At 42.6% G+C, this 25,288-nt stretch overlaps 1 protein-coding gene across 1 annotated transcript in view; it reads left to right on the top strand.

Annotated features, from left to right (window-relative positions):
* Nucleotides 1–25,288, top strand: part of ncanb (neurocan b) — a 256,911-nt gene that overhangs the window by 105,774 nt on the left and 125,849 nt on the right. The window contains exons 3-5 of the mRNA XM_088348929.1: nucleotides 1,665–1,894; nucleotides 4,832–5,000; nucleotides 20,309–20,483. Coding sequence (XP_088205055.1) covers nucleotides 1,665–1,894; nucleotides 4,832–5,000; nucleotides 20,309–20,483 — 574 coding nt within the window. The remainder of the gene's footprint in view (nucleotides 1–1,664; nucleotides 1,895–4,831; nucleotides 5,001–20,308; nucleotides 20,484–25,288) is intronic.

Here is a 25,288-nt window from a genome sequence, read left to right as displayed (position 1 = left end):
AAAATCAAACAATGCATGACATGAATTGGATGCGCAACTAAGTCTAACTGAACAAAATGTGAAAGGAAATAATACATGGCATATGATTGGACACACACACGCTCTTACTGGAGAAAACGAGAAAGAAAAGAAGGCATGACTTAAAACGGAAGAATAACTAGCATTAACTGAACAAAATATGGAGGTAAGACCAAACAAATATGTTGGAACACTAAGTAACTCAGACTGAACAAAAACATGAAAGGATATGTTGGAAACTAGCTCTGAATGAACAAAACATGAAAGTAAGAAGGAGCAGGACTTAGAATGGAACACTAACTATCTTTGACTGAACACAGTGTGAAAATAAGACAATGCATGACATGAATTGGATGCGTAACTAGCTCTAACTGTACAAATGTGAAAGTAAATAATACATCGCATACGGTAGGACACACACACGCTCTTACTGGAGAAAACATGAAAGAAAACAACACATGACTTAAAACGGAACAATAACTAGCATTAACTAAACAAAATATGAAAGGAGGACCAAAATAGTATGCTGGAACACTAAGTAACTCGGACTGAACAAAAACATGAAAGAATATGTTGGCAACTAGCTCTGAATGAACAAAACATGAAAGTAAGAAGGAGCAGGACCCAGAATGCAACACTGACTATCTTTGACTGAACACAGTGTGAAAATAAATATTATATAGTAATATATTACTAAAGAAAACATGAAAGAAAACAACGCATGACTTAAAATGGAACAATAACTAGCATTAACTGAACAAAATATGAAAGGAAGACCAAACAAATATGCTGGAACACTAAGTAACTCAGACTGAACAAAAACATGAAAGAATATGTTGGCAACTAGCTCTGAATGAACAAAACATGAAAGTAAGAAGGAGCAGGACCCAGAATGCAACACTGACTATCTTTGACTGAACACAGTGTGAAAATGAATATTATATAGTAATATATTACTGAAGAAAACATGAAAGAAAACAACGCATGACTTAAAATGGAACAATAACTAGCATTAACTGAACCAAATATGAAAGAAAGACCAAACAAATATGCTGGAACACTAAGTAACTCAGACTGAACAAAAACATGAAAGAATATGTTGGCAACTAGCTCTGAATGAACAAAACATGAAAGTAAGAAGGAGCAGGACCCAGAATGCAACACTGACTATCTTTGACTGAACACAGTGTGAAAATGAATATTATATAGTAATATATTACTGAAGAAAACATGAAAGAAAACAACGCATGACTTAAAATGGAACAATAACTAGCATTAACTGAACCAAATATGAAAGAAAGACCAAACAAATATGCTGGAACACTAAGTAACTCAGACTGAACAAAAACATGAAAGAATATGTTGGCAACTAGCTCTGAATGAACAAAACATGAAAGAAAGACAGGAATACTGACCGTCTCTGACTGAACACAATGTGAAAAAAATTGACAATGCATGACATGAATTGGATGCGCGACTAAGTCTAACTGAACAAAATGTGAAAGGCTGTCGATGCCAGAAATATACTCAAATGTTTGCAATCTTTTTACAGCAGATTTTGATTCCAATGTTTACAATACTGTGTGTACGGGTGCTTGAAATCATTGAAAAAAGAGATAGTGATCAGCTGTTTCCGTTTTCTTTAGGCTTGGGTGATCCCGACCCGGTTGTGAGCATGCATAAAGTCAGCCATCAGGGCATCAGGGAGGAACTGTCGAAAAGCGTGCTGCTGCCCTGTTTTTTCACCCTCCGTCCCGGGGACACGCCGTCTCACGAGATGCCTCGCATCAAGTGGACCAAAGTTTGGGGACAAAGAGGCCAGGACGGGTCACAGAGGGAGCAGTCGGTTCTGGTGGCCAAAGACAACGTGGTCAAGGTAAGGTGGACACAAAATGAGACGTTTTTTAATATTGGACAAATCCAAAGGAGTTTTCACAGAATGCCAGGTTCTGATTTTGACTATTATTGCACACATTGTTGCTATCAACGAATCATAATGCCGTTCTTTGATACCCACACCCTTTAGGAGGTTTTAAAAACTTGCTTTTGTAAGGTGTCTCTTCCTGTCCAAGTTCAAAATACATTGATATATTTTCTCTTCTTATTTCGAGTGTCTACTTAGAGTGATATCCATCCATCCATTATCTGCACCGCTTATCCTCAGTAGGGCCGCGGGGGTGCTGGAGCACATTCCAGCCACCTCCGGGCAGTGGGCAGGGGACACCCTGAACTGGTTGCCAGCCAGTCGCAGGGCACACAGAGACAGACACTCAGTCACTCGCTCATTCACACCTAGGGACGATTACTCACTCAATCATTCACACCTAGGGACAATTACTCACTTGCTCATTCAGACCTAGGGGCAATTACTCATTTACTCATTCACACCTAGGGACGATTACTCACTCGATCATTCACACCTAGGGACGATTACTCACTCGCTCATTCACACCTAGGGACATTTATTCACTCGCTCATTCACACCTGGGGACATTTACTCACTCGCTCAGTCACACCTAGGGACAGTTACTCACTCGCTCATTCACACCTAGGGACAGTTACTCACTCGCTCATTCACACCCAGGGGCATTTACTCACTCGCTCATTCACACCCAGGGACATTTACTCACTCGCTCATTCACACCTAGGGACGATTCCTCACTCGCTCATTCACACCTAGGGACGATTACTCACTCGCTCATTCACACCTAGGGACGATTACTCACTCGATCATTCACACCTAGGGACGATTACTCACTCGATCATTCACACCTAGGGACGATTACTCACTCGCTCATTCACACCTAGGGACATTTATTCACTCGCTCATTCACACCTGGGGACATTTACTCACTCGCTCAGTCACACCTAGGGACAGTTACTCACTCGCTCATTCACACCCAGGGACAGTTACTCACTCGCTCATTCACACCCAGGGGCATTTACTCACTCGCTCATTCACACCCAGGGACATTTACTCACTCGCTCATTCACACCTAGGGACGATTACTCACTCGATCATTCACACCTAGGGACGATTACTCACTCGATCATTCACACCTAGGGACGATTACTCACTCGCTCATTCACACCTAGGGACATTTATTCACTCGCTCATTCACACCTGGGGACATTTACTCACTCGCTCAGTCACACCTAGGGACAGTTACTCACTCGCTCATTCACACCTAGGGACAGTTACTCACTCGCTCATTCACACCCAGGGGCATTTACTCACTCGCTCATTCACACCCAGGGACATTTACTCACTCGCTCATTCACACCTAGGGACGATTACTCACTCGCTCATTCAAACCTAGGGACATTTACTCACTCACTCATTCACACCTAGGGGCAATTACTCACTCGCTCATTCACACCTAGGGGCAATTACTCACTCGCTCATTCACACCTAGGGACATTTACTCACTCGCTCATTCACACCCAGGGGCAATTACTCACTTGCTCATTCACACCTAGGGGCATTTACTCACCCGCTCATTCACACCTAGGGACATTTACTCACTCGCTCATTCACACCCAGGGGCAATTACTCACTCGCTCATTCACACCTAGGGGCAATTACTCACTCGCTCATTCACACCTAGGGACATTTACTCACTCGCTCATTCACACCCAGGGGCAATTACTCACTTGCTCATTCACACCTAGGGGCATTTACTCACCCGCTCATTCACACCTAGGGACATTTACTCACTCGCTCATTCACACCCAGGGGCAATTACTCACTCGCTCATTCACACCTAGGGACAATTTGGACTGGTCAATTAACATGAAATGCATGTTTTTGGTATGTGGGAGGAAACGCAAACAAGGAGAAAACTAATCAAAGAAGCAACCAAGAGACTAGTGATCATGTCGGATGACTTGCAGGAATACACACCTGATGTGGTACAATCTGTGCTTAAGACAACTGTTATTGGTACTTTGCATAAATATGCGACATAAGCACGGGGAGAACATGCAAACCCCGCAAAGGCAAGCTGGTAGTTGGATTTGATCCCATGGCGACAGAATATAACAATGGTGAGTCCCATTGAAAAACATCCAGCGATTATAATAAAGCGATTGCGTAGCACTCGTTTCTGCTTGGGGAAATTGGTTACTGTGTCGCTGGGCGACTTCTGACTGTTTTGTCCGAGTTGCGTGCTTCGATCATCAAAAGCTGCTTGAGCTAAGTTTACCCGTCGCCGTTTAGAGCGTGTGTTCCTATTTTGCCTTCGCCTCCTTTTAGGTAGTTGATTGTGCCTTTTCCTTTGTGTTTTTCACCACGTGTCTTGCAATTGGTATTCTATAGTCTAGATAGCTCCATGTGTCTGGGCTAGGACTTCCAGTTTTGTTTGGTCCAGGTTATCCCCGCTAGCAGTCCGCTTGGTGGCCAGCCTGCCAGGGCCGTTTTTAGTGTAGGTTTCTGGGTAGCTGGGGTGTTTATTTCATGTTTTCGGTCAGCCAGACTTCTGTTTTTACCCCCCGGTTAGCCCTCTTTTAGCATCTGGCTAGCATGCCATGATTATTTGGTATATTTACAGCTGCGTTTGTGTTTGATACCGTGGCCATTTTTGTTGTTGTTGGCTCTCGGTTATCCTGGCTTCTTACTGCATGTTTTCAGTCGGCCAGCCTCCTGTTTTTGGTCCCAGTTAGCCCATTTTAGCAGCCATATATATTATGCAAAAAACAGGTACTTTTATCCCACATTTTGTATGTTTTAGAATTGGTGTATCGCTTTAGGTGTGAACTTAACACCGAACAAAGGTTTCGGCGTCTGTTTCATCGTTTTTCTGTCCTCTGCCAGGTGAAGAAAGCGTTTCTGGGTCGAGTATCGCTGCCAGGTTACAGCAAGAACCGATACAACGCCAGCCTTGCTCTGACGGGATTGCGATCCAGTGACTCCGGTTTGTACCGCTGCGAAGTTGTGGTGGGAATTAACGACGAGAGGGACACGGTTCCTCTGGTGGTCACGGGTAAGTGCCACGGCAACACATACAATATACTAAACTATAAACTGTGTTGTTCGTTAACTTTTTACGTCACGTGTTTTCGGACCATGTGACCATTCAAGATGGCGATTAGCAAGACGAGCGCATATTTGCAACTGAAACCGGTAGAACCCAGGTGTCAAACGGGCGGCCCGCGGGCCGGACCAGGCCCGCTGAGGGATTGAATCCGGCCCGCGAGACAACACTCAGAGAAGCGCAAGAGAAAAACAAGCTGCAGGTTGAAATATGTCAAATTGATGTTGCCAAAGCCAGGTGCCTCGAACAAAGACACTGCACTTGTATTTATTTTTCTCTCTCTCTCTCTCTCTCTCTCTTTCTTTCTTTCTTTCTTTCTTTCTCCGTGTCTCTCTTTCACTTTCTTTCTTTCTTTCTCCGTGTCTCTCTTTCTCTTTCACTTTCTTTCTTTCTTTCTCCGTGTCTCTCTTTCTCTTTCTCTTTCACTTTCTTTCTTTCTTTCTCCGTGTCTCTCTTTCTCTTTCTCTTTCACTTTCTTTCTTTCTTTCTCCGTGTCTCTCTTTCTCTTTCACTTTCTTTCTTTCTCCGTGTCTCTCTTTCTCTTTCTCTTTCACTTTCTTTCTTTCTCCGTGTCTCTCTTTCTCTTTCTCTTTCACTTTCTTTCTTTCTCCGTGTCTCTCTTTCTCTTTCACTTTCTTTCTTTCTTTCTCCGTGTCTCTCTTTCTCTTTCACTTTCTTTCTTTCTTTCTTCGTGTCTCTCTTTCTCTTTCACTTTCTCTTTCTCTCTCCGTGTCTCTTTCTCTTTCACTTTCTCTCTCCGTGTCTCTCTTTCTCTTTCACTTTCTCTTTCTCTCTCCGTGTCTCTCTCTCTCTTTCACTTTCTCTTTCTCTCTCCGTGTCTCTCTCTCTCTTTCACTTTCTCTCTCTCTCTCTCTCTCTCTCTCTCTCTCTTTCTCTTTCTTTCTTTCTTTCTTTCTTTCTTTTTTCTTTCTTTCTTTCTTTCTTTCTTTCTTTCTCCGTGTCTCTCTTTCTCTTTCACTTTCTTTCTTTCTTTCTCCGTGTCTCTCTTTCTCTTTCACTTTCTTTCTTTCTCCGTGTCTCTCTTTCTCTTTCTCTTTCACCTTCTTTCTTTCTTTCTCCGTGTCTCTCTTTATCTTTCACTTTCTTTCTCTCTCCGTGTCTCTCTTTCTCTTTCACTTTCTCTTTCTCTCTCTGTGTCTCTCTTTCTCTTTCACTCTCTCTTTCTCTCTCCGTGTCTCTCTCTCTCTTTCACTTCCTCTTTCTCTCTCCGTGTCTCTCTCTCTCTTTCACTTTCTCTTTCTCTCTCCGTGTCTCTTTCTCTTTCACTTTCTCTCTCCGTGTCTCTCTTTCTCTTTCACTTTCTCTTTCTCTCTCCGTGTCTCTCTCTCTCTTTCTCTTTCACTTTCTCTCTCAGTGTCTCTCTTTCTCTTCCTTTGTTGCTCTTTGTCTCTTCATACCCTTCGTGCTTTCTTTTCTCTCCTTCTGTCTTTCTCTTTCTCTTTGGATTTTTTTTCTTCCTCTCTCTTTCTTTTCCCCCTCTCTCACGACATTTTATCTTTTGTTTCTCACGTTCTCTCCCTCTCTCTTTTTCTTTCTTTGTCCCACCCTCTCTCCTTTTCCCTTCCTCTTTCTCTTATTTCTTTGTCTCTCTTTTTCTTTCTCTTTAATCTACTAGTCCGGCCCCCGACATAATGTTTGTTCTATCGTGTGGCCCCAGAGTTAAAATGACTTTGACACCCCTGCCGTAGAAAATGCGAGGGCTGCGTCGCATAAAATGTAAGCCCTATATTTCTAGACAACAGGGCCAGGGAAATCTTACTGTGGAGAATGATGCCAGATTGCAACACATAAATAAATAAATATTTCACAGGTTTTGACTATCCAAGGCCTTTTTTGAAACGCAACCCCGCGGGAAAAACAAAGGATTACTGTTGTTAGGAAATAAAAATTATAATGTAGCGTTTACCAAATTGTTCGAATGAGTTACCTGACTCCATTAACCAAACACAACCTACATTCACCTAACAACGAGAGCTCATTTCTTGAAGGAAAAGATGGACAAGAGACCGGCATTTCCACACTGGGGCAGATTTCATTTCTTAAATGATTTAGCTAAGTCGAATATATGGCAGAATTAGCCGAATTAGTGTCGCTCGGGTCTCCGTCAAGCGGCCTCTCTCGATCTTCTGCTTTCTTCTAACCCTGGGCACAAAGATTTCCATCTGCTGCAGAGACATTGAACTTTTGGACTAGCGTGTGACGTCATCCACTCCGCTGTTGCTAAACTACAACAAAGCACCCCGAGGCCATCCTGTTAATCTGTTAATAAACAACAAAGGAGACTGCTGGAAGTGTGAATTTCCCTATGGGGATGAATAAACAGGGTTGGGTAGGGTTACTTTAACTTGATTACTTTCAGTTACTTTTGGATGACTCCAATACCAAATATGCTAATAAAAGACAAAAAAAACTAAATATGAATAAAATTACTCCATTTTGTGCAGGCTTGGAATACATGGAACGGCAAAAATGATGTTGGCAAGCTGTTTGGATTGATTTTCATTTTGTTTCTGTCGCATTTTATGTTCGTTTTGCCGAAGATCAAAGCCAGGAGAGAAAGCTTACCACGTGTTGTGAGTCATCATTTGATTCATATTTAGTTTCTTTTGTCTTTTATTAGCCTATTTGCTATTGGAGTAATCTAAAAGTAATTGAAAGTAATCCAGTTAAAGTAACCCTGCCCAACTCTGGACGTCATCCACTCCGCTGTTGCTAAACTACAACACAGCACCCCGAGGCCATCCTTTTAATCTGTTAATAAACCACAAAAGCATACTGCTGGAAGTGTGAATTTCCCTACGGGGATGAATAAAGTATCTATCTATCTAGCTAGCTGTCTAGGTTGTTTTAATCGTCTTCTATGGTGTTTTATGTCGTCGGGATGCGATGAGCGGTGACATGGACAGTATAATGACACCATTTAACCGCCATTGGAGTGCGCTTCTTTTTCGGCCTCTACTAATTATTATTGCAAATTAACACTCTGCTCTTCGGTCGCGTTCGGTTGCCCCTTTTGCACCCGAGGTCCGACTGCATGAATAATAATGAGTTGTCGCGCTAATGCCACGATTACACCCGGGCTTGTTTACGCTCCGCATAACACGGCACCGAGGGAAATAAAGGTGAGGGAATTTAAAGCCATTAAAGATCCTTCCCCGGAGCCAGGGCCATGTTCCTGCATGAGACCCAAATTCAACAGGGACCAGGCTGTGGTCCACTCCAGTTCACTAGAGGAAAACATTGCACCAACACAAGCACATCTATTTCTATTTTAGGGGTCTGCAGTGTTCATTTTAGCTGTGAAAAGTGATGGGTCCCGGGGACTCGCATGCTCAAAAATCTAGGGGTCCCAACCAGTGTTCCCTCTAAGCCAGGGGTGTCAAACTCATTTTAACTCTGGGGCCACACGATAGAACAAACATTCTGTCGGGGGCCGGACTAGTAGATTAAAGAGAAAGAAAAAGAGATAAAGAAATAGGAGAAAGAGGGAGGGAAAAGAAGAGAGGGCGGGACAAAGAAAGAAAAAGAGAGAGAGGGAGAAAGCGTGAGAAACAAAAGATAAAAAGTCGCAAGAGACAGAGAAAAGAAAGGGAGAGGAAGAAAGAAATCCAAAGAGAAATAGAAAGACGGAAGGAGAGAAAAGAGTAAAGAAAGCGCAAAGGGTAGGAAGAGAGAAAGAGAAAAGAGAGAAAGAGCAACAAAGGAAGAGAAAAAGAGAGTTAAATAAATAAGAGAAAGAGGGGGGAAAGGAGAGAGGGCGGGACAAAGAAAGAAAAAGAGAGAGAGGGAGAGAACGTGAGAAACAAAAGATAAAAAGTCGCAAGAGACAGGGAAAAGAAAGGGAGAGGAAGAAAGAAATCCAAAGAGAAATAGAAAGACGGAAGGAGAGAAAAGAGTAAAGAAAGCGCGAAGGGTAGGAAGAGAGAAAGAGAGAAAAGGAAAAAAGGAAGTTAGAGCAAAAGAGGTTAAAAAGACAGAGAGAGAGAAAGAGACAGAGAGGAACAAAGGAAGAGAAAAATAGAGACACAGAGAGTGAAAGAGAGAGAGAGTGAAAGAGAGAGAGAGAGTGAAAGAGAGAGAGAGAGAACGAGAGAAAGAGAGAGAGAGAGAGAAATACAAGTACAGTGTCTTTGTTCGAGGCACCTGGCTTTGGCAACATCTAGTTGACATATTTCAACCTGCAGCTTATTTTTCTCTTGCGCTTCTCTGAGTGTTGTCTCGCGGGCCGGATTCAATCCCTTAGCGGGCCTGATTTGGCCCGCGGGCCGCCTGTTTGACACCTGTGCTCTAAGCTGTGCGCGTGTTCGCACATTCTCAGCGCACAAGAAAATCGAGCCGGCGCACAAAAATCAGGGCTCAAAATGACTGATTAAGAAGCGAATTAAGTCAAAGTTACAGTGCACGAAGGTCAAAATACACGGGTTCCCCTGACGTTGTGTCCTAAATGCGGTTTTTGAAGTCGAGTCGAAGTAGCACGAAATTGAGTAAAGTTAGTAGAGTTTTTTGAGAAGCGGCTCCTTCGGCTCGGCTGATTAAAAGGAATCGGCTCTTTCGGGTCCTAGACGGCTCTTCAGGTTGTTTTTGCTTCTTTCATCCCAACATGACCAAATATTATTTAAAATTGCACAAAGGGGCAGCACGGCGGCGCAGTGGTTAGCGCATGTGCGGCACAGTTCATGTCTTGGGAACCTCCTGCGTGGGTTCAAATCCAGCTCCAGACTTCCTGGGCGGAGTTTGTATGTTCTCCCCGTGCTTGCGTGGATTTCCTCCGGGCACTCCGGTTTCCTCCCACATTCCAAAAACATGCATTTCAGGTGAATTGGCCGGTCCAAATTGTCCCTAGGTGCGAATGAGTTGTCTGTCCCCGTGTGCCCTGCGATTGGCTGGCAACCAGTTCAGGGTGTCCCCTGCCCACTGCCCGATGATTGCTGGGATGGGCTCCAGCACCCCCGCGACCCTACTGAGGATAAGCGGTTGCATGTAATGAGATGAGATCAGATCATGAGAATTATGCCCAAAATGACTTAAAGGAAGGGGGGAATAGAACAAAAAAGAAAAAAGTGAAATGAAATGAAAAATGAAGAAGTAGTGAAAAGCTGAAAAAAAGAAATAAAAGAAAGAGAAAAAAAGAAAAAAGCCCCCCAAAAAAATGTAGGAAAAAAGTAAATAGAGAATAAAAAGAAAAAGTAACAGCTAAAAATAAACACAATGAGATTTTTTTTAAAAAGAATTTTAAAAAAAGTTGGAAAAAAGCACGGAAAAAAGAAGATAATTAATTATCTTGCCACACTTGGGTTCATGGTTGCTCACTGTTGTTTCAAGCGTTGCTCACCGACTTTGTGTAAACGCTCAGACCCCTGGACAATCAGAGGGAATATTGCTGACAGGACAGAGTTTAAATACTGACAGGGAGCCAATCTGTCAACAAGCCGCAACTGGCGCCACATGGGCGGGGCCAATTGGGCGCCAGGGCAACCGTGACATTTTTAACTTATTTATTATGGTATGCTGAATAAAGGAAATACTCTTCCTAGTCTTTAATGATAAACAGCCTTAACCAGCCATTGAGTGCAATAGAAAATTGCAGTTCGGCCATTGGTGTCAGGTAAAAGAAACTGTACAAAATTTCAATTAAAACACCAGTGAGAAAACATAAACACCTGAGCCGAACAACCGATTAGCGAAGCGCTAGCACCAGCATTTCAGACGGGGGCCAATTACATCGCAAACGATGAGTTTCCAATCTCCAGGGTTTTCTCTTAATTGGCCGTCATGCTACTCTCTCCCAATCAAAAGCTTGTTTTTAAACATAACCATTAACGTTATTGATAGACCTCGGCTTGCAATCCATTATCACCTCACATAGATCTAATACCCGACTCCGTTTTGCATCGATAGCCCTCTCCTTTTAATAAACCCGCTTTCATTTTTCGCCTCCGCCTGCTTGTTTTCTCAGCTCACGTATTTTCGAGTCAATGGTATGTCTCTTAGACGTGGCGCCATTGATTGTTTGGGTCCCTGGTGGTCATGCGGGGGAACTGGTTTAACCGGAGAACAGGCAGGCTTAGCTGAAACAGTGTTCTAATTGACAAGAGTGTTGTTTCGCTCTATTTTTATTGAGCCTTGGCTGATATTTCGCGTTCTCCCGGTGCTGCACGGAGCAAACATGTCAACAAAAGCGAAAATACTGAAAGCCTTCTAATCTCGTCTCAATTTAGCGATAAATGTGCTAGTCGAGGCTAACCGATGGGACCGCATTCTTGATTCTATAGTGCGGTGCAAATATTCCCTGGAAATTTGAAGTACTGTATTTTCCGCACTATAAGGCGCACCGGGTTATAGGGCGCATCCCGAAAAAATTGTTTTTGGTCCTATATTTGACATACATAAGACGCACCGGATTATAAGGCGCTACAATGGGAACGTCCACAAAACAGTCCAACTGATTACCCCCTTAACATTCCCAAAGCTTGCAAATACGTGTCGAGAACACGTGCGGATGCGGTGTCCGTACGATGTCACTCAAATGCATCGTTCCATCATTCGGAAGGTTAAAGTCTTGGGATTCAAGAAATGCCAACCATTCCTTAGTTTCTATTTTCGCTCGCAACTTTACTGTGCATATGACAATAAACGCTTGGAATTGAGTTGAATTTAAAAATAGACACTCCATTCCATCCATTATCTGCACCGCTTATCACAGAAACATCGAGTTCAGTCTGAAACAGGATACAGGGAAAATATATAGCCGAAGTAGCTCACCAAAGTCGTTGTGTTCAATAATAATGTGCAGCCGTGGTCCTCTTATATCTGTGAGTTTAGTAAATCCAGGAGAATAAAATATACAAATACAGAATAGTAAAAAAATGCTTTCTGTATGCCGTCAACCATGTGCTATACGCATTCATCTTTTTCGGCCAATTGCAGGCTTTGTTTTGCCGCTTCAGCCAATGCCAGCCTGTAAATGATAAAAAGGATCCGCCCCTTGACCTCCGAATAACTTTAGCCAATAGTGATCGATTCAACTGATGATTGACACGTCTTTTTCGGCCAATTGCAGGCTTTGTTTTACAGCTTAAGCCTATGCCAGCCTGTAAATGATTAAAAGGATCCGCCCCTTGACCTTCGAATGACTTTAGCCAATAGTGATCGATTCAAATGATGATTGACACATTGGTTAGCCAATGAAACACCGGTATATAAATCCTAGCATACACCGCGGACTACTTGGCGTTCGGGGAAAATCGAGTCGGCGGCTGCAAGTTAGTTGGAGAACTCTGCGATTTAGTATTGATCCATAAATAAGGCGCACTGTATTATAAGGCGCATGGTCAGCTTTTGAAAAAAATAAAGGCTTTTAGGTGCACCTTATAGTGCGGAAAATACAGTATTTGCATTGGGGCGTACAGTATCTAATTACTTTTTGTTTAGTTACATTTCTGGCTTCAAACTTATAACTAAAATACTAATAATATTTTCCAACATGTGAGACACAATCTTGAAGTGGAACCGAAATATTTCAACATTTCATTTTACTATAACAACAAACTGTCATTACACTCACCTTTGTCCGCTTGTTTGGCGCCAGCTGCTGCTGCACAGTGCTTTCACTCGCCCATTGTAGGTCCGTCAGCAAACCTCTGTTTACACAAAGGCAAGCATTTTGACTCTGACTCCCGTCGGTCCTGTTTTGTCAACCGATTCTCACTTGTTTGTTCCTGATTTCCCAGTTTGCTCCTGCTACGACCCGTTTTTTGACCCCGACCACGTTCTGATCTCCTGTCCCGGCTAACGACCCGTTTTTTCCCGTTTGACCACGCTCAGATCTCCGGCTCTGGAAGATCCACGTCCGCATTCCGAACACGCTCCGAGAGTATTAAAGCTTGCCTAGCTGAGAGCATAGGTTCGCAGACGGTCTGACGGCTTCCTTTCGGAAGACGGGAGTTTAAAAGGAGTCCGACAGCCAATCAGGTCCCGTGGCTGTTGGCGCCAACGGGGCAGTTGCAGGTGCCCCGAATCAGCCATCATGACGGCGATATGTTCTTTGGTTGGCTAATACTTTCGCAGGGTTGGGTAGGGTTACTTTAACTGGATCACTTTCAATGACTTTTGGATGACTCCAATACCAAATATGCTAATGAAAGACAAAATAAATTAAATATGAATAAAATGATGACTCAAAACACGTGGTAAGCTTTCTCTCCTGGCTTTGATCTCTTTGATCTCCGGCAAAACTAATCTAAAATGACAGATAGAATAGATAGAATATACCTTTATTGTCATTGTTACAACATAGGATATATTGTGACAACGAAATAGGACGACTCCAGTTCCACATTTTACAGTAAGTATAAGGAAAACAAAGAGATAAAGGAACAAAGAAGATGTTTTAACTGTCTTTGTTGTATAGGCTTTGTTTCCTCCGGAAGGGGGGGGGGGGTGTATGAGGGGGTGAGGGACAGACAGAGCCGGGCGGATCCAACTAGATGTTTGATCTTACTGTACACACGGTCCAGTGTTTTTCCCTAATTGCTCAGTCCACGTGTTGAATGGATTTGGGAAGTACAGTCCTTAAACAGTCGACGATAAAAACTCCGCCGGGGTGTGCAAGCTGCTATTTATTGATAGCAGCGGGCAGGAGATTTAGCGCTATGCTAACGTTAGCATCCGGTGGAACGTAAACAGCAAGCACAATGACCACAGTTAGCTCTCTCTGGATTTATTTTCATTTTGTTTCTGTCGCACAAACAGCTTGCCAACATCATTTTTGCCATTCCATGTGTTCCGTTACTCCCCAAACCTGTGTAACCGCGGTGTACGTGTCCCACCAAAGATCCACATTCACGCTGGACTGGATGATGAGGTTTTTATTACTGTTACTGCAAATGGATGAGTCACAACATTAGCTTTTCTGTTGGCTTTGATCTCTTTTAACTCATTGCAGTTCTCTCTCTTGTAAGACTGCCAACAAAACAAAAGTTATTATTACACCCGTTACACCTGCACAAAATTGAGTCATTTTATTCATATTTAGTTTCTTTTTTCTTTTATTAGCATATTTGGTATTGGAGTCATCCAAAAGTCATTGAAAGTAATCCAGTTAAAGTAACCCTACCCAACCCTGTACTTTCGTAGGTACTGTACAGTACAGCAGGGTTGGGTAGGGTTACTTTAACTGGATTACTTTCAATGACTTTTGGATGACTCCAATACCAAATCTGCTAGTAAAAGACAAAAGAAACTAAATGTGAATAAAATGATGACTCACAACACGTGGTAAGCTTTCTCTCCTGGCTTTGATCTCCGGCAAAACGAACATAAAATGCGACAGAAAAAAAATGAAAATAAATCCAAACAGCTTGCCGACATCAGTTTTTGCCGTTCCATGTGTTCCGTTACTCCCCAAGCCTGCATAAAATTAAGTCATTCTATCCATATTTAGTTTATTTTGTCTTTTATTAGCATATTTGGTATTAGAGTAATCCAAAAGTAATTGAAAGTAATCCAGTTAAAGTAACCCTACCCAACCCTGTACTTTCATGCCTTCCGTTACTCCCCAAGCCTGCACAAAATTTAGGAATTTTATTCATATTCAGTCATTTATATTCTTATGATGTTGGAGATCAAAGAGATCAAAGCCGGGAGAGAAAGCTTACCACGTGTTGTGAGTCATCATTTTACTCACATTTAGTTTATTTTGTCTTTTATTAGCATATTTGGTATTGGAGTCATCCAAAAGTCATTGAAAGTAATCCAATTAAAGTAACCCTACCCAACCCTGTACTTTCGTAGGTACTGTACAGTACGTAAGCTATAAAACCGGCGAGAGCTGCTTTATAATGAATACAATTTATTCCTCTCGAGGGCTGAGAAGCCAGGTACACAGAGTGCATTCTTGATTGTTTTTTTTTTTTTTTTTTGCTGTTCTTTTCTAGGAAGACAGTCATCTTTATATAGAACACAATTTTGGTCCGTATGTCTGCAAAAGGACAGTTCTTACGTTACGGACTGCCTATAACTTTAAGTGCTAATGGGCTCACAGTGACCCAGCTTTCCATTTCAATGGATCTGTGTCACTCTCCCTGAAAAGTAACCGTATTAGTAGCCGGACACCCACGGGTTTCATGTCGATCGTCACGGGAGACCGATTCGCGTGAGTGGCAGCTGACTGGAAGCCATTTCTTTCTAATTTAAACAAAATATACGGCTTGGAGCTTTCACAGCCTTTGGGAATTGTGCCGGACTGTGTTCCTTAATGCAGAGAGGATCTCTTAAAGATTTTATATAGCTATCGAATGTTTACTCGTTTATTATGTCATAGTCTCATATAAGACTGACGTATTTTCCGCACTATAAGGCGCACCGGGTTATAGGGCGCACCCCGAAAAAATAGTTTTTGGTCCTATATTCGACATACATAAGGCGCACCGGATGATAAGGCGCTACAATGGGAACGTGGACAAAACAGTCAGATGGTTCAGTCCAACTTCTAACCCCCTTAACATTCCCAAAGCTTGCAAAGACGCAAATACGTGTCGAGAACACGTGCGGATGCGGTGTCCGTACGATATCACTCAAATGCATCGCTCCATCGTTCGGAAGGTTAAAATCTTGGGATTCAAGAAATGCCAACCATTCCTTAGTTTCTATTTTCACTCGCAACTTTACTGTGCATATGACAATAAACACTTGGAATTGAGTTGAATTTAAAAATAGACACTCCGTTCCATCCATTATCTGCACCGCTTATCACAGAAACATCGAGTTCAGTCTGAAACAAGATACAGGGAAAATATAAAACCCGGAGTAGCTCACCGAAGTCGTTGTGTTCATAATAATGTGCAGCCAATGTCCTCTTATATGTGTGAGGGTAGTAAATCCAGCAGAGTAAAATATTTACAAATACAGTACAGAATAGTAAAATACTGTTTCCTCCCCCGCCGTAGTTCGACCTAACATGCTATTCACATTCACCTTTTTCGGCCAATTGCAGGCTTTGTTTTGCCGTTCAAGCCAATGCCAGCCTGTAAATGATAAAAAGAATCCGCCCCTTGACCTCCGAATAACTTTAGCCAATAGTGATCCATTCAAATGATGATTGACACGTCGTTTTTGGCCAATTGCAGGCTTTGTTTTGCCTTTCAAGCCAATGCCAGCCTGTAAATGATAAAAAGGAAAATACGATACATCTCAAGCCGGATTGATTCCCCTTCCTATTTAAACTCAGTACCCCATTCACTCCTTGTCAGTCCGTCAGTGAACCTCCGCATATGCAAGGCAAACACTTTGATTCTGGCTCCCGTCTGTCCCGTCCTCATCCGTATCCTGCTCATCGGGGGCGGCAGTAGCTCAGGAGGTAGAGCGCTCGTCTTGGGATCAAGGGATCCCAGTTCGAATACCGGCTCGTCCGTGTTACATGTCGAAGTGTCCTTGGGTAAGACACTGAACCCCTAATACCCCCCAATAAGCAGGTTAGCGCCTTACGTGGCTGCAAGGCCGCTATTGGGAAATGTGGAGCGCATTGTAAAGCGCTTTGGGAAGTCAGTGACTTGAAAAGCGCGATATAAATGCACATCATTTCATTTCATTTCATCTGTCCCTGATTTAATCTAATGGACCTGGAGTGGGCGAGATACAGGGTCCGCAGCCGTGGCTTCGGAGTGTTGTTAGCTGAGCCGCTAGTAGTCGGCCGGACCAGCAGCACCGCTTTTGCCTTATCCCAGACGTCGCCCGAGTCGCTTCTGGAACCCGATAATAATCCTCGCAGCACACACTGCTGATCATCATTTTGATTTTCTATCTATCCTCAGAGTCCTATTTAATTGGTGAATTTCTTTTCAATGTAATGAGTTTGTTTATGGAGGCAGCGCCTATCTGCTGTTACCTGAAACAGGCTCTGGCATTATTATTTCATAGACTTAATCAATTCATCAAATGACTCACAGTGAAAGAAAGGGGGTGAAGAATTGGCTTTTTTAGGGGTTTCGCGGGTTTTTAAATTTTCTTAATAAATAAATATTAAAAATGTTTTGAATGTTTTTGCTTCTATGACTCTTTAGGGGGGCAGCACGGCGGCGCAGTGGATAGCGCGTGTGTGGTACAATTCTGAGGTCATGAGATTGAACCTCCTGTGCGGGGTTTGCATGTTCTCCCCGGGCACTCCGGTTTCTTCCCACATTCCCAAAACATGCATGTCAGGTTAATTGCCGGCACGGCAGCTGGGTGGTTAGCGCGCAGCCCCAGAGGTTCAGGGTTCAAGTCCAACTACCGCAGCCTCCCTGTGTGGAGTTTGCATGTTCTCCCCGGGAACTCCGGTTTCCTCCCATAGTCACAAAAACATGCATGTCAGGTTCATTGGCCGGTTCAAATTGTCCCTAGGAGGGAATGAGCGAGTGAGTTGTCTGTCCCTGTGTGCTGTCCAACCGGGACCACTGCCCGAAGATGGCTGGGTTGGGCTCCAGCACCCCCGAGACCCTACTGAGGATAAGCGGTGCAGATAATGGATGGATGGATGGCTCTTTAGGGCAAAAATGTTCCTGACCGTTATTCGACACAGCCTTCCTGGCATTGTGTTTATAATAATAATAATTATATTAATAATTTCCTTGTATTGTCATTCTGTGTAACAACGTACACAGAACGAAATGTCGATTGCACCTGACCCGTTGTAGCGAGCCGATGCAGCCGCAGCCAACAGAGGGCGCCGCCGACCACTTTTTAAGTCTTAGGAATGACTCGGCCGGGGCGCGAACCACCGACCTCCCAGTCTCTATAAGGTTTCTCTTCCCTTGAAAGGGGAATCACAATCATTAATAAGGGGAGCAATCGGCTGAGGGTTGCCAGGTATGGCTATATACCACCTGTCACAGATAATGACCAAAAACAGACATTGCTTATACACACAAGCTAGTGACTCAAACAAGGGAAAAACTGACAAAAACATTGACAGGAAAAAAAAACAGGTGGGCGGATCTCAGGAACAAAGACGCAAATAGAAATCGGCTCCTAAACTCGCTCAAAGGCAATACGAAAGGTCAGAAACGATCAAGGTCAGAAGACGTAATGGATCTGGAAACGAGGCCCGTAAGGTCGGACGTGAGACGAAAACGATCCGTCGGGTAAGGTTTCTGGATAACAAGCTTGGTCGAGGTTGCGAAAGTGCCTGTGCTATTTTAACAAGCTACCGTGCGAGCAGGTGGCAGAGTGGAAAATTCCACTGCAGCCAGCAAAAGGCAGATGATGCCCGATAACAGTTCGTAATGGCATTTATCATTTATCATATTTCTGTTTTAAGATGGCTACTTTCATTTTTATTTTATTTTTACATTTTAAACACTGTAACCAGGGTTGGGTAGGGTTACTTTACCTTGATTACTTTCAATGACTTTTGGATTACTCCAATACCTAATATGCTAATAAAAGACAAAATAAACTAAACAGGAATAAAATGACTCAATTTTGTGCAGGCTTGGGGAGTAACGGAATACATGGAACGGAAAAAAAGCTGTTTGGATTGATTTTCATTTTGTTTCTGTCGCATTTTATGTTAGTTTTGCCGGAGATCAAAGCCAGGAGAGAAAGCTTACCACGTGTTGTGAGTCATCATTTTATTCATATTTAGTTTCTTTTGTTTTTTATTAGCATATTTGGTATTGGAGTCATCCAAAAGTAATTGTAATTGAGTCCAGTTAAAGTTACCCTACCCAACCCTGTATATATGTATATGTAACCGCGGTGTACTTGATCCTTGATTTTTATTACAGTTACTGCAAATGAATGAGTCACAACATTAGCTTTTCTGCTGGCTTTGATCTCTTTGATCTCAGTAGCAGTTCCTTCTGAAAACTGTCCATTAAAGCATATCAAAGAGCTTACTTTTCAATTTACATAAAGTAGATTTTAGAATATCACAATACATTTTTACATCCATTTTAACAAGATACTTTTAACAAGAGATCATATAGTGGATTTTTTTACGTTTACAATGAATTCAACATATTTTTCTTTCGTCTGAATTTTAACCAACATCATCCTTTTAATGTATATGAGAAAATAGAAATAAAAACAATAATGAGTATAAAAAGGGTACAATTTACCTGCAAATGGATGAGTCACAACATTAGCATTTCTGCTGGCTTTGATCTCTTTGATCTCAGTAGCAGTTCCTTCTGAAAACTGTCCATTAAAGCATATCAAAGATGTTACTTATCAATTTACATAAAATAGATTTTAGAATATCACAATACATTTTTACATCCATTTTAACAAGATACTTTTAACAAGAGATCATATAGTGGATTTTTTTACGTTTACAATGAATTCAACATATTTTTCTTTCGTCTGAATTTTAACCAACATCATCCTTTTAATAAATAATGAGTATAAAAAGGGGTACAATTTACCTGCAAATGGATGAGTCACAACATTAGCTTTTCTGCTGGCTTTGATCTCTTTGATCTCTACAAGGGGAATTAATATTTTAGTAAAACAGAAACAAAACGAAAATAAATCTAAACAGCTTGACAACATCAATCACATTACTGTGCATGTTGAGAGATTTGTCAGCTGTGTTTATAATGTTTAAAATTAACTTCTTTTGTGGAGCACCAGAAGATGTGTCTTACCAGTAGCAGTTCTCTCTGAATACTGCCAACAAACCCCGCCTCCCAGTCACATGTCAGAAGCCAAAACCAAACCCCACCCCATACCAGCAGGTGGCACTGTTGGACTCATCCTTGCAGGACACTTACCAAAAACTATACACATATTTCAGCAGGAATTTCAATCAAACAAAAGTTATTATTACACCCGTTACATATATATATATATATATATATATATATATAAGGGATGGGCAGGGCACCTGTATGATGGGGCAGGGGTAAACCAGTGAAAGCTGTTGGGCCCTGCTGTCGATCAGAAGAGTGACCCGAGTGACATGGCCGCTTTCTTGTGTCCTGTTTCATCTACATTTTTTGTGTTTTTTGCTACTTTTTTCTTTTTTTGTTTTTGTATGTTTTTGTCTTGCTGTCGGTCACCCCTCTTGAGGAATATGACCAGGGTAGATAGATGGACAGATATATGCTATATATAGTTAATATCGCCTGTTCTAATAACAAATGTATGCTAGCACAGAGAGAAACTAAAGCTACCACATTTTTTACGTCATAAATGCAATGAATTGTCCAGGATTTCCCTGCTCTAAGAGCGACTTCTGTCCTCTCTCCCTGCTCCAGGCGTTCTGTTTCATTACCGCGCTCCCCCTGACCGTTACGCCCTGTCCTTCGCCGACGCCAAGAGGGTTTGCGCCGAGAACTCGGCGGCCATTGCCACGCCGGGCCAGCTGCAGGCGGCCTTCGCCGACGGCTACGAGAACTGCGACGCCGGCTGGCTGTCCGACCAGACTGTACGGTGAGGATCGTCTTCTTGCCAGCAATTCGCTAGTCAGTGTCATGGACCAGAAACGGAAACGGGACCCAATTGGGTGCCATGGCAACTGTGACACTTTAGTCAATCTAATTGCCCGAAATAAATAACTGAAATAAAAAAATACAATAATGGATGAGTTGGATTCCACAAAAGCTTTCTCGAGGAAATTGTCAGATGGGCGTAGTTGGTGTCCTCATTAGCAGAGAAGCAGAACTGAAGCGATTGACTCCATGTCGAAGAATGTGAATGAATGAATGAATGAAAACTTTATTCGAACATCAAAATAAAAACAGAACAAAAAAAATAAGTCAACAACAAAATAATGTTTAATAATATGTTAGAGAAGGGGTAGTAAGAAGCAAATACTTATATTCCCTACCCCTTTATCTTCCCCACCAAATACACCAATGATATAACAACAATTGTAATGATATTAATAATAACAGTTATGATATAAGAGCTGTAATTCACCCTTTCCTTTCATCTTTGTTTCACTCAAGGCTAACACATCAACCTTCCTTTTAGCCATCATCCTCTTTCTTCCACTCAGTCGCTTTACTTCCACATCCTCTCACATTTAGTGACCTTATAACTAGGGACCTTTCAGTCTACCGCCCCTTTCGGTCTCCCGACCCTCCGCTTTCTACCACTCAGTCGCTTTACTTCCACATCCTCTCACATTTAGTGACCCTATAACTAGGGTTTGCGAGACTTGCTGTCTTTTAGGGAGTAGAGATAGAGAGGAGAAGATCCCATTTCATCTGGAGTGACGAAAGCATGACCAACTTAGGTGCCGAGGTGCCTAACTTGTTTGGGTGTTTGGGCAATTGGGTTGGCCACGGTCCCAAAATGTTGTGTGTTTTTTGCTTTTTTTTCCCTTTTATTCCTTTTGTTATTGTATGTGTTTGTCTTGCTGTCGGTCATCCCCTCTTGAGGGATATGACCAAGGTAGATAGATGATATAAGAATAGCAACAATAACACAAAGTTGACAAGACGCACTATTCCCAATCTCCCGCACCACTCATACCCCACCCTCCTCATCTCTGTATTCCGCCAGAAATGTTTTTTGTATTTAAATTTGAACAAGTGAATAGTTGGACACCGCTTGATCTGGTCTCCACACACAGACACACACATACTTTTCCTGGTGGTTCTCACCTTTGGGATCATGAATTCACGACAGCCCCTTAAGTTACAATTTCCCTCTTTCCGAATGAATCATTTATGGACGTTTTCTGGCACTATGTTTTTGTTGACCTTATATAGCAGTTGTGCAGTGAAACATTTTACGAAATCATCTCATTTTAATAATTTGTCACGAAGCGGGTCGAGAAGCAGGAAGTTGGAACTCATTTGCGTAGACGATCCGTCGCTTTAATTGAGAAAGAAAAGTTGTCCATCACACAAATGGACCAAAAACAAAAGAAAGCAGGCTCAAATGCGGGCAAAAATATTTCTCAGAATCAAACAGAACTCGCAGGAATCTCTCAGAATGTTACACCGAAGTGCAACAAAGTCCAACAAGCAAAACAAGAATAAACAGGTGTCAACAAGTTTTCAACAAGGGTAAACAACGATCTGGCAAAGGGCAGTTCCAAAATGCGCGTTTAAGTATCCATAGGAGTAATCAGGAAATGCAGGTCAGCTGGTGTCAAGGGGCGGGGCCAGCTGGGCGCCATGACAACCGTGCAGGACATGACATAATTCGGACTGCAGGAATAAAGTACAGTGGAACCTCGGTTTTCAAACGCCTCTCAGTTCGAACAAATCGGAGTCCGACCAAAAATTTCGAGAAATTCTTGCTTCGCTGTTCGGTCAAAAAATCGGAGTTCGAACGCCGGTAATGCGTGAGTGCGTACGTTCATGTTAGCGTAATCTTTCGTACGGAAGATTACGATAACGCAAACGTACGATTAGCCTGGGTTAGCTTTATGTCTACGGTAAACATTCAGGGTGTTGGAACGGAGCCCAACATTCAGGGTGTTGGAACGGAGCCCCCTTTCCAATGAACCGCTCACCACTTGTTGTGGAGACCCGGGTGCCAAATGACTTGTAAACGACCCGATTTTTTTTATTTTTACACGTTCATGTTAGCGTATTCTTTCGTACGGAAGATAACGATAACGCGAACGTACGATTAGCCTGGGTTAGCTTCATGTTTACGTTAAACATTCATGGTAAACATTCAGGGTGTTGGAACGGATTAAAACGATTTACATTATTTTTAATGGGAAAAATGATTTCGGTGATCGAACAAATCGGTTTTCGAACGGGGTTCTGGAACCGATTATGGTCGAGAACCCAGGTTCCACTGTATTAGTATGATCTCGATATCCTACCCTATATCCACTAATATCAACTAGGGAACTGTAAATGATGGTAATGGCTACAGCCACAAACCTAATAGCGGTCAAAGACTTTGCACCGAACTGTTTATTTTCCTCTCTCCGTGATTGCTCCTAATAACAAGAAACAACACTTCCAGCGTCAGTCAGCCCGTCGGCATTCATGGCCCCCAATCACCACGGGGCCCCTATTTACATTTTAATTACACTTTACTGCCGTCGTCAGGGAGACTGATTTGACTGTTTGCTTCCGTGGCAGGTTGTTGTATTTTTTTCTCGCCTTTTGGCACTCCCTTCCCTCATTCCGCCCTTGCTTCCAGTAGGGACACGGCTAATTGGTCCGTATTGTGGAAGCTCAAAGAGAACCTCAGCCAAGTGTCCAATTAACAGCAAGGTTGCCATCGATTCATCCACCGGAGGGGGACGGCGAGCTTGAAAACAGTATTCGGGAGATAGAAATCCGTGTTTGCTACATTCAGGGTTGGGTAGGGTTACTTTAACTGGATTACTTTCGATTACCGTATTTTCCGCACTATAAGGCGCACCTAAAAGCCTTAATTTTTTTCAAAAGCTGACCATGCGCCTTATAATACAGTGCGCCTTATATATGGATCAATATTAAGTCGCAAAGTCTGGCAACTAAGGCAAGCAGCCGCCGACTAGATATTCCCCCGAAGGCGAAGTCGTCCGCGGCGTATGCTGGGATTTATTTACCGGCGTTTCATTGGCTAACCAATGTGTCAATCATCATTTGAATCGATCACTATTGGCTAAAGTTAATCGGAGGTAAAGGGGGCGGATCCTTTTTATCATTTACAGGCTCGCAGAGGCTAAAGGGGCGAAACAAAGCCTGCGATTGGCCGAAAAAGATGAATGTGAATCGCACGTTGGGTTGCACTACGGCATAGAGAAAACATTTTTTACGATTCTGTATTTGTAAATATTTGACTCTCCTGGATTTACTACACTCACGGTTGTAAGAAGACCATGGTTACGTATCATTATTGAACGTGATGGCTGCAAGAGAACTTAGGTGAGCTATGCGGATTTATATTTTCCAGGTATCTTGTTTTAGAACGATCTTTCTGTGATGAGTCTATTTTTAAACTCAATTCAATTCAAAGTGTTTATTGTCATATGCACGGTAAAGAACCCCGTTTCCCTGCACAATAAAATTCTTACTTTGCTGTCCACACAGTTGCCAGAAAAAAATAAAATGGAAACTAAGTAATGTTTGGCATTTCTTGAATCCCAAAACTTTAACCTTCCGAATGATATTTGGAACGATGCATTTGAGTGACATCGTACAGACACTGTTTCCGTACGTGTCTGAGACACGTATTTGCTTCTTTGCAAGCTTTGGGAATGTTAAGGGGGTAATAAGTTGGACTGAACTATCCGACTGTTTTGTCCACGTTCCCATTGTAGCGCCTTATAATCCGGTGCGCCTTATGTATGGATAATATAGGACCAAAAACTATTTTTTGGGGGTGCGCCCTATAACCCGGTGCGCCTTATAGCACGGAAAATACGGTACTTTTGGATGACTCCAATACCAAATATGCTAATAAAAGACAAAAAGAAACTAAGTATGAATAAAATGACCAAATTTTGTGCAGGCTTGGCGAGTAACGGCAAAAATGATGTTGGCAAGCTGTTTGGATTTGTTTTCATTTCGTTTCCGTCGCATTTTATGTTCGGTTTTGCCGGAGATCAAAGAGATCAAAGCCAGGAGAGAAAGCTTACCACGTGTTGTGAGTCATCATTTTATTCATATTTTGTTTCTTTTCTTAGCATATTTGGTATTGGAGTAATACAAAAGTAATTGAAAGTAATCCAGTTAAAGCAACCCTACCCAACCCTTTTATTTGTTCTTCCCTTCAGCCTTCCTCCCTCCTTGCCTTGATTCTTTTTCCTTTTATCCTTTATTCTTCCCTCCCCTTCTTTCCTTCGTTCGTTCCTTCCCTCCTCCCTCCCTATCCCCTCCTTGCCTCTCCCTACCTCCTCCCTTCCACCCTTCTGTCCTTCCTTCTTAACTTCCTACCTTCCTTTCTTCTTTACTTCTTTTCCTCCTTCCTTCCTCTATATCTCTCTCCTTGCCTTCCTCCTTGCCTTCCTCCCTACCTTCTTCCTCCTACCCTCCTTCCTTCTTTCTGTCCTCCCTATCCCCTCCTTGCCTCCCACCCTACTTCGTTCCTTTGGTGCTTCCTTCCTTCCTTCCTTCATTACTTCGTTCCTTCCTTCCTTCCTTCCTTCCTTCCTTCTTTCCTTCCTTCCTTCCTCCATTCATCCTTTCATTCCTTCCTTCCTTCCTTCCTTCCTTCTTTTTTCACTCCCTTACCCTTTCTTTTTCTCTTTTATTCCTTCCTTGATTCTTTTCCTCCTTCATTTACAGTTTATGTCCAAGTAGGCTTTTAATCATCCCCGCGGGAAACAACAG

Source organism: Urocampus carinirostris, chromosome 12, assembly GCF_059441175.1.
Source record: "Urocampus carinirostris isolate Australia breed hairy pipefish chromosome 12, RoL_Ucar_1.0, whole genome shotgun sequence".
Taxonomy (NCBI): Eukaryota; Metazoa; Chordata; class Actinopteri; order Syngnathiformes; family Syngnathidae; genus Urocampus; species Urocampus carinirostris.
The sequence above is the reverse complement of the archived record's forward strand: the minus strand, read 5'-3'. Positions and strand labels throughout refer to the sequence as shown.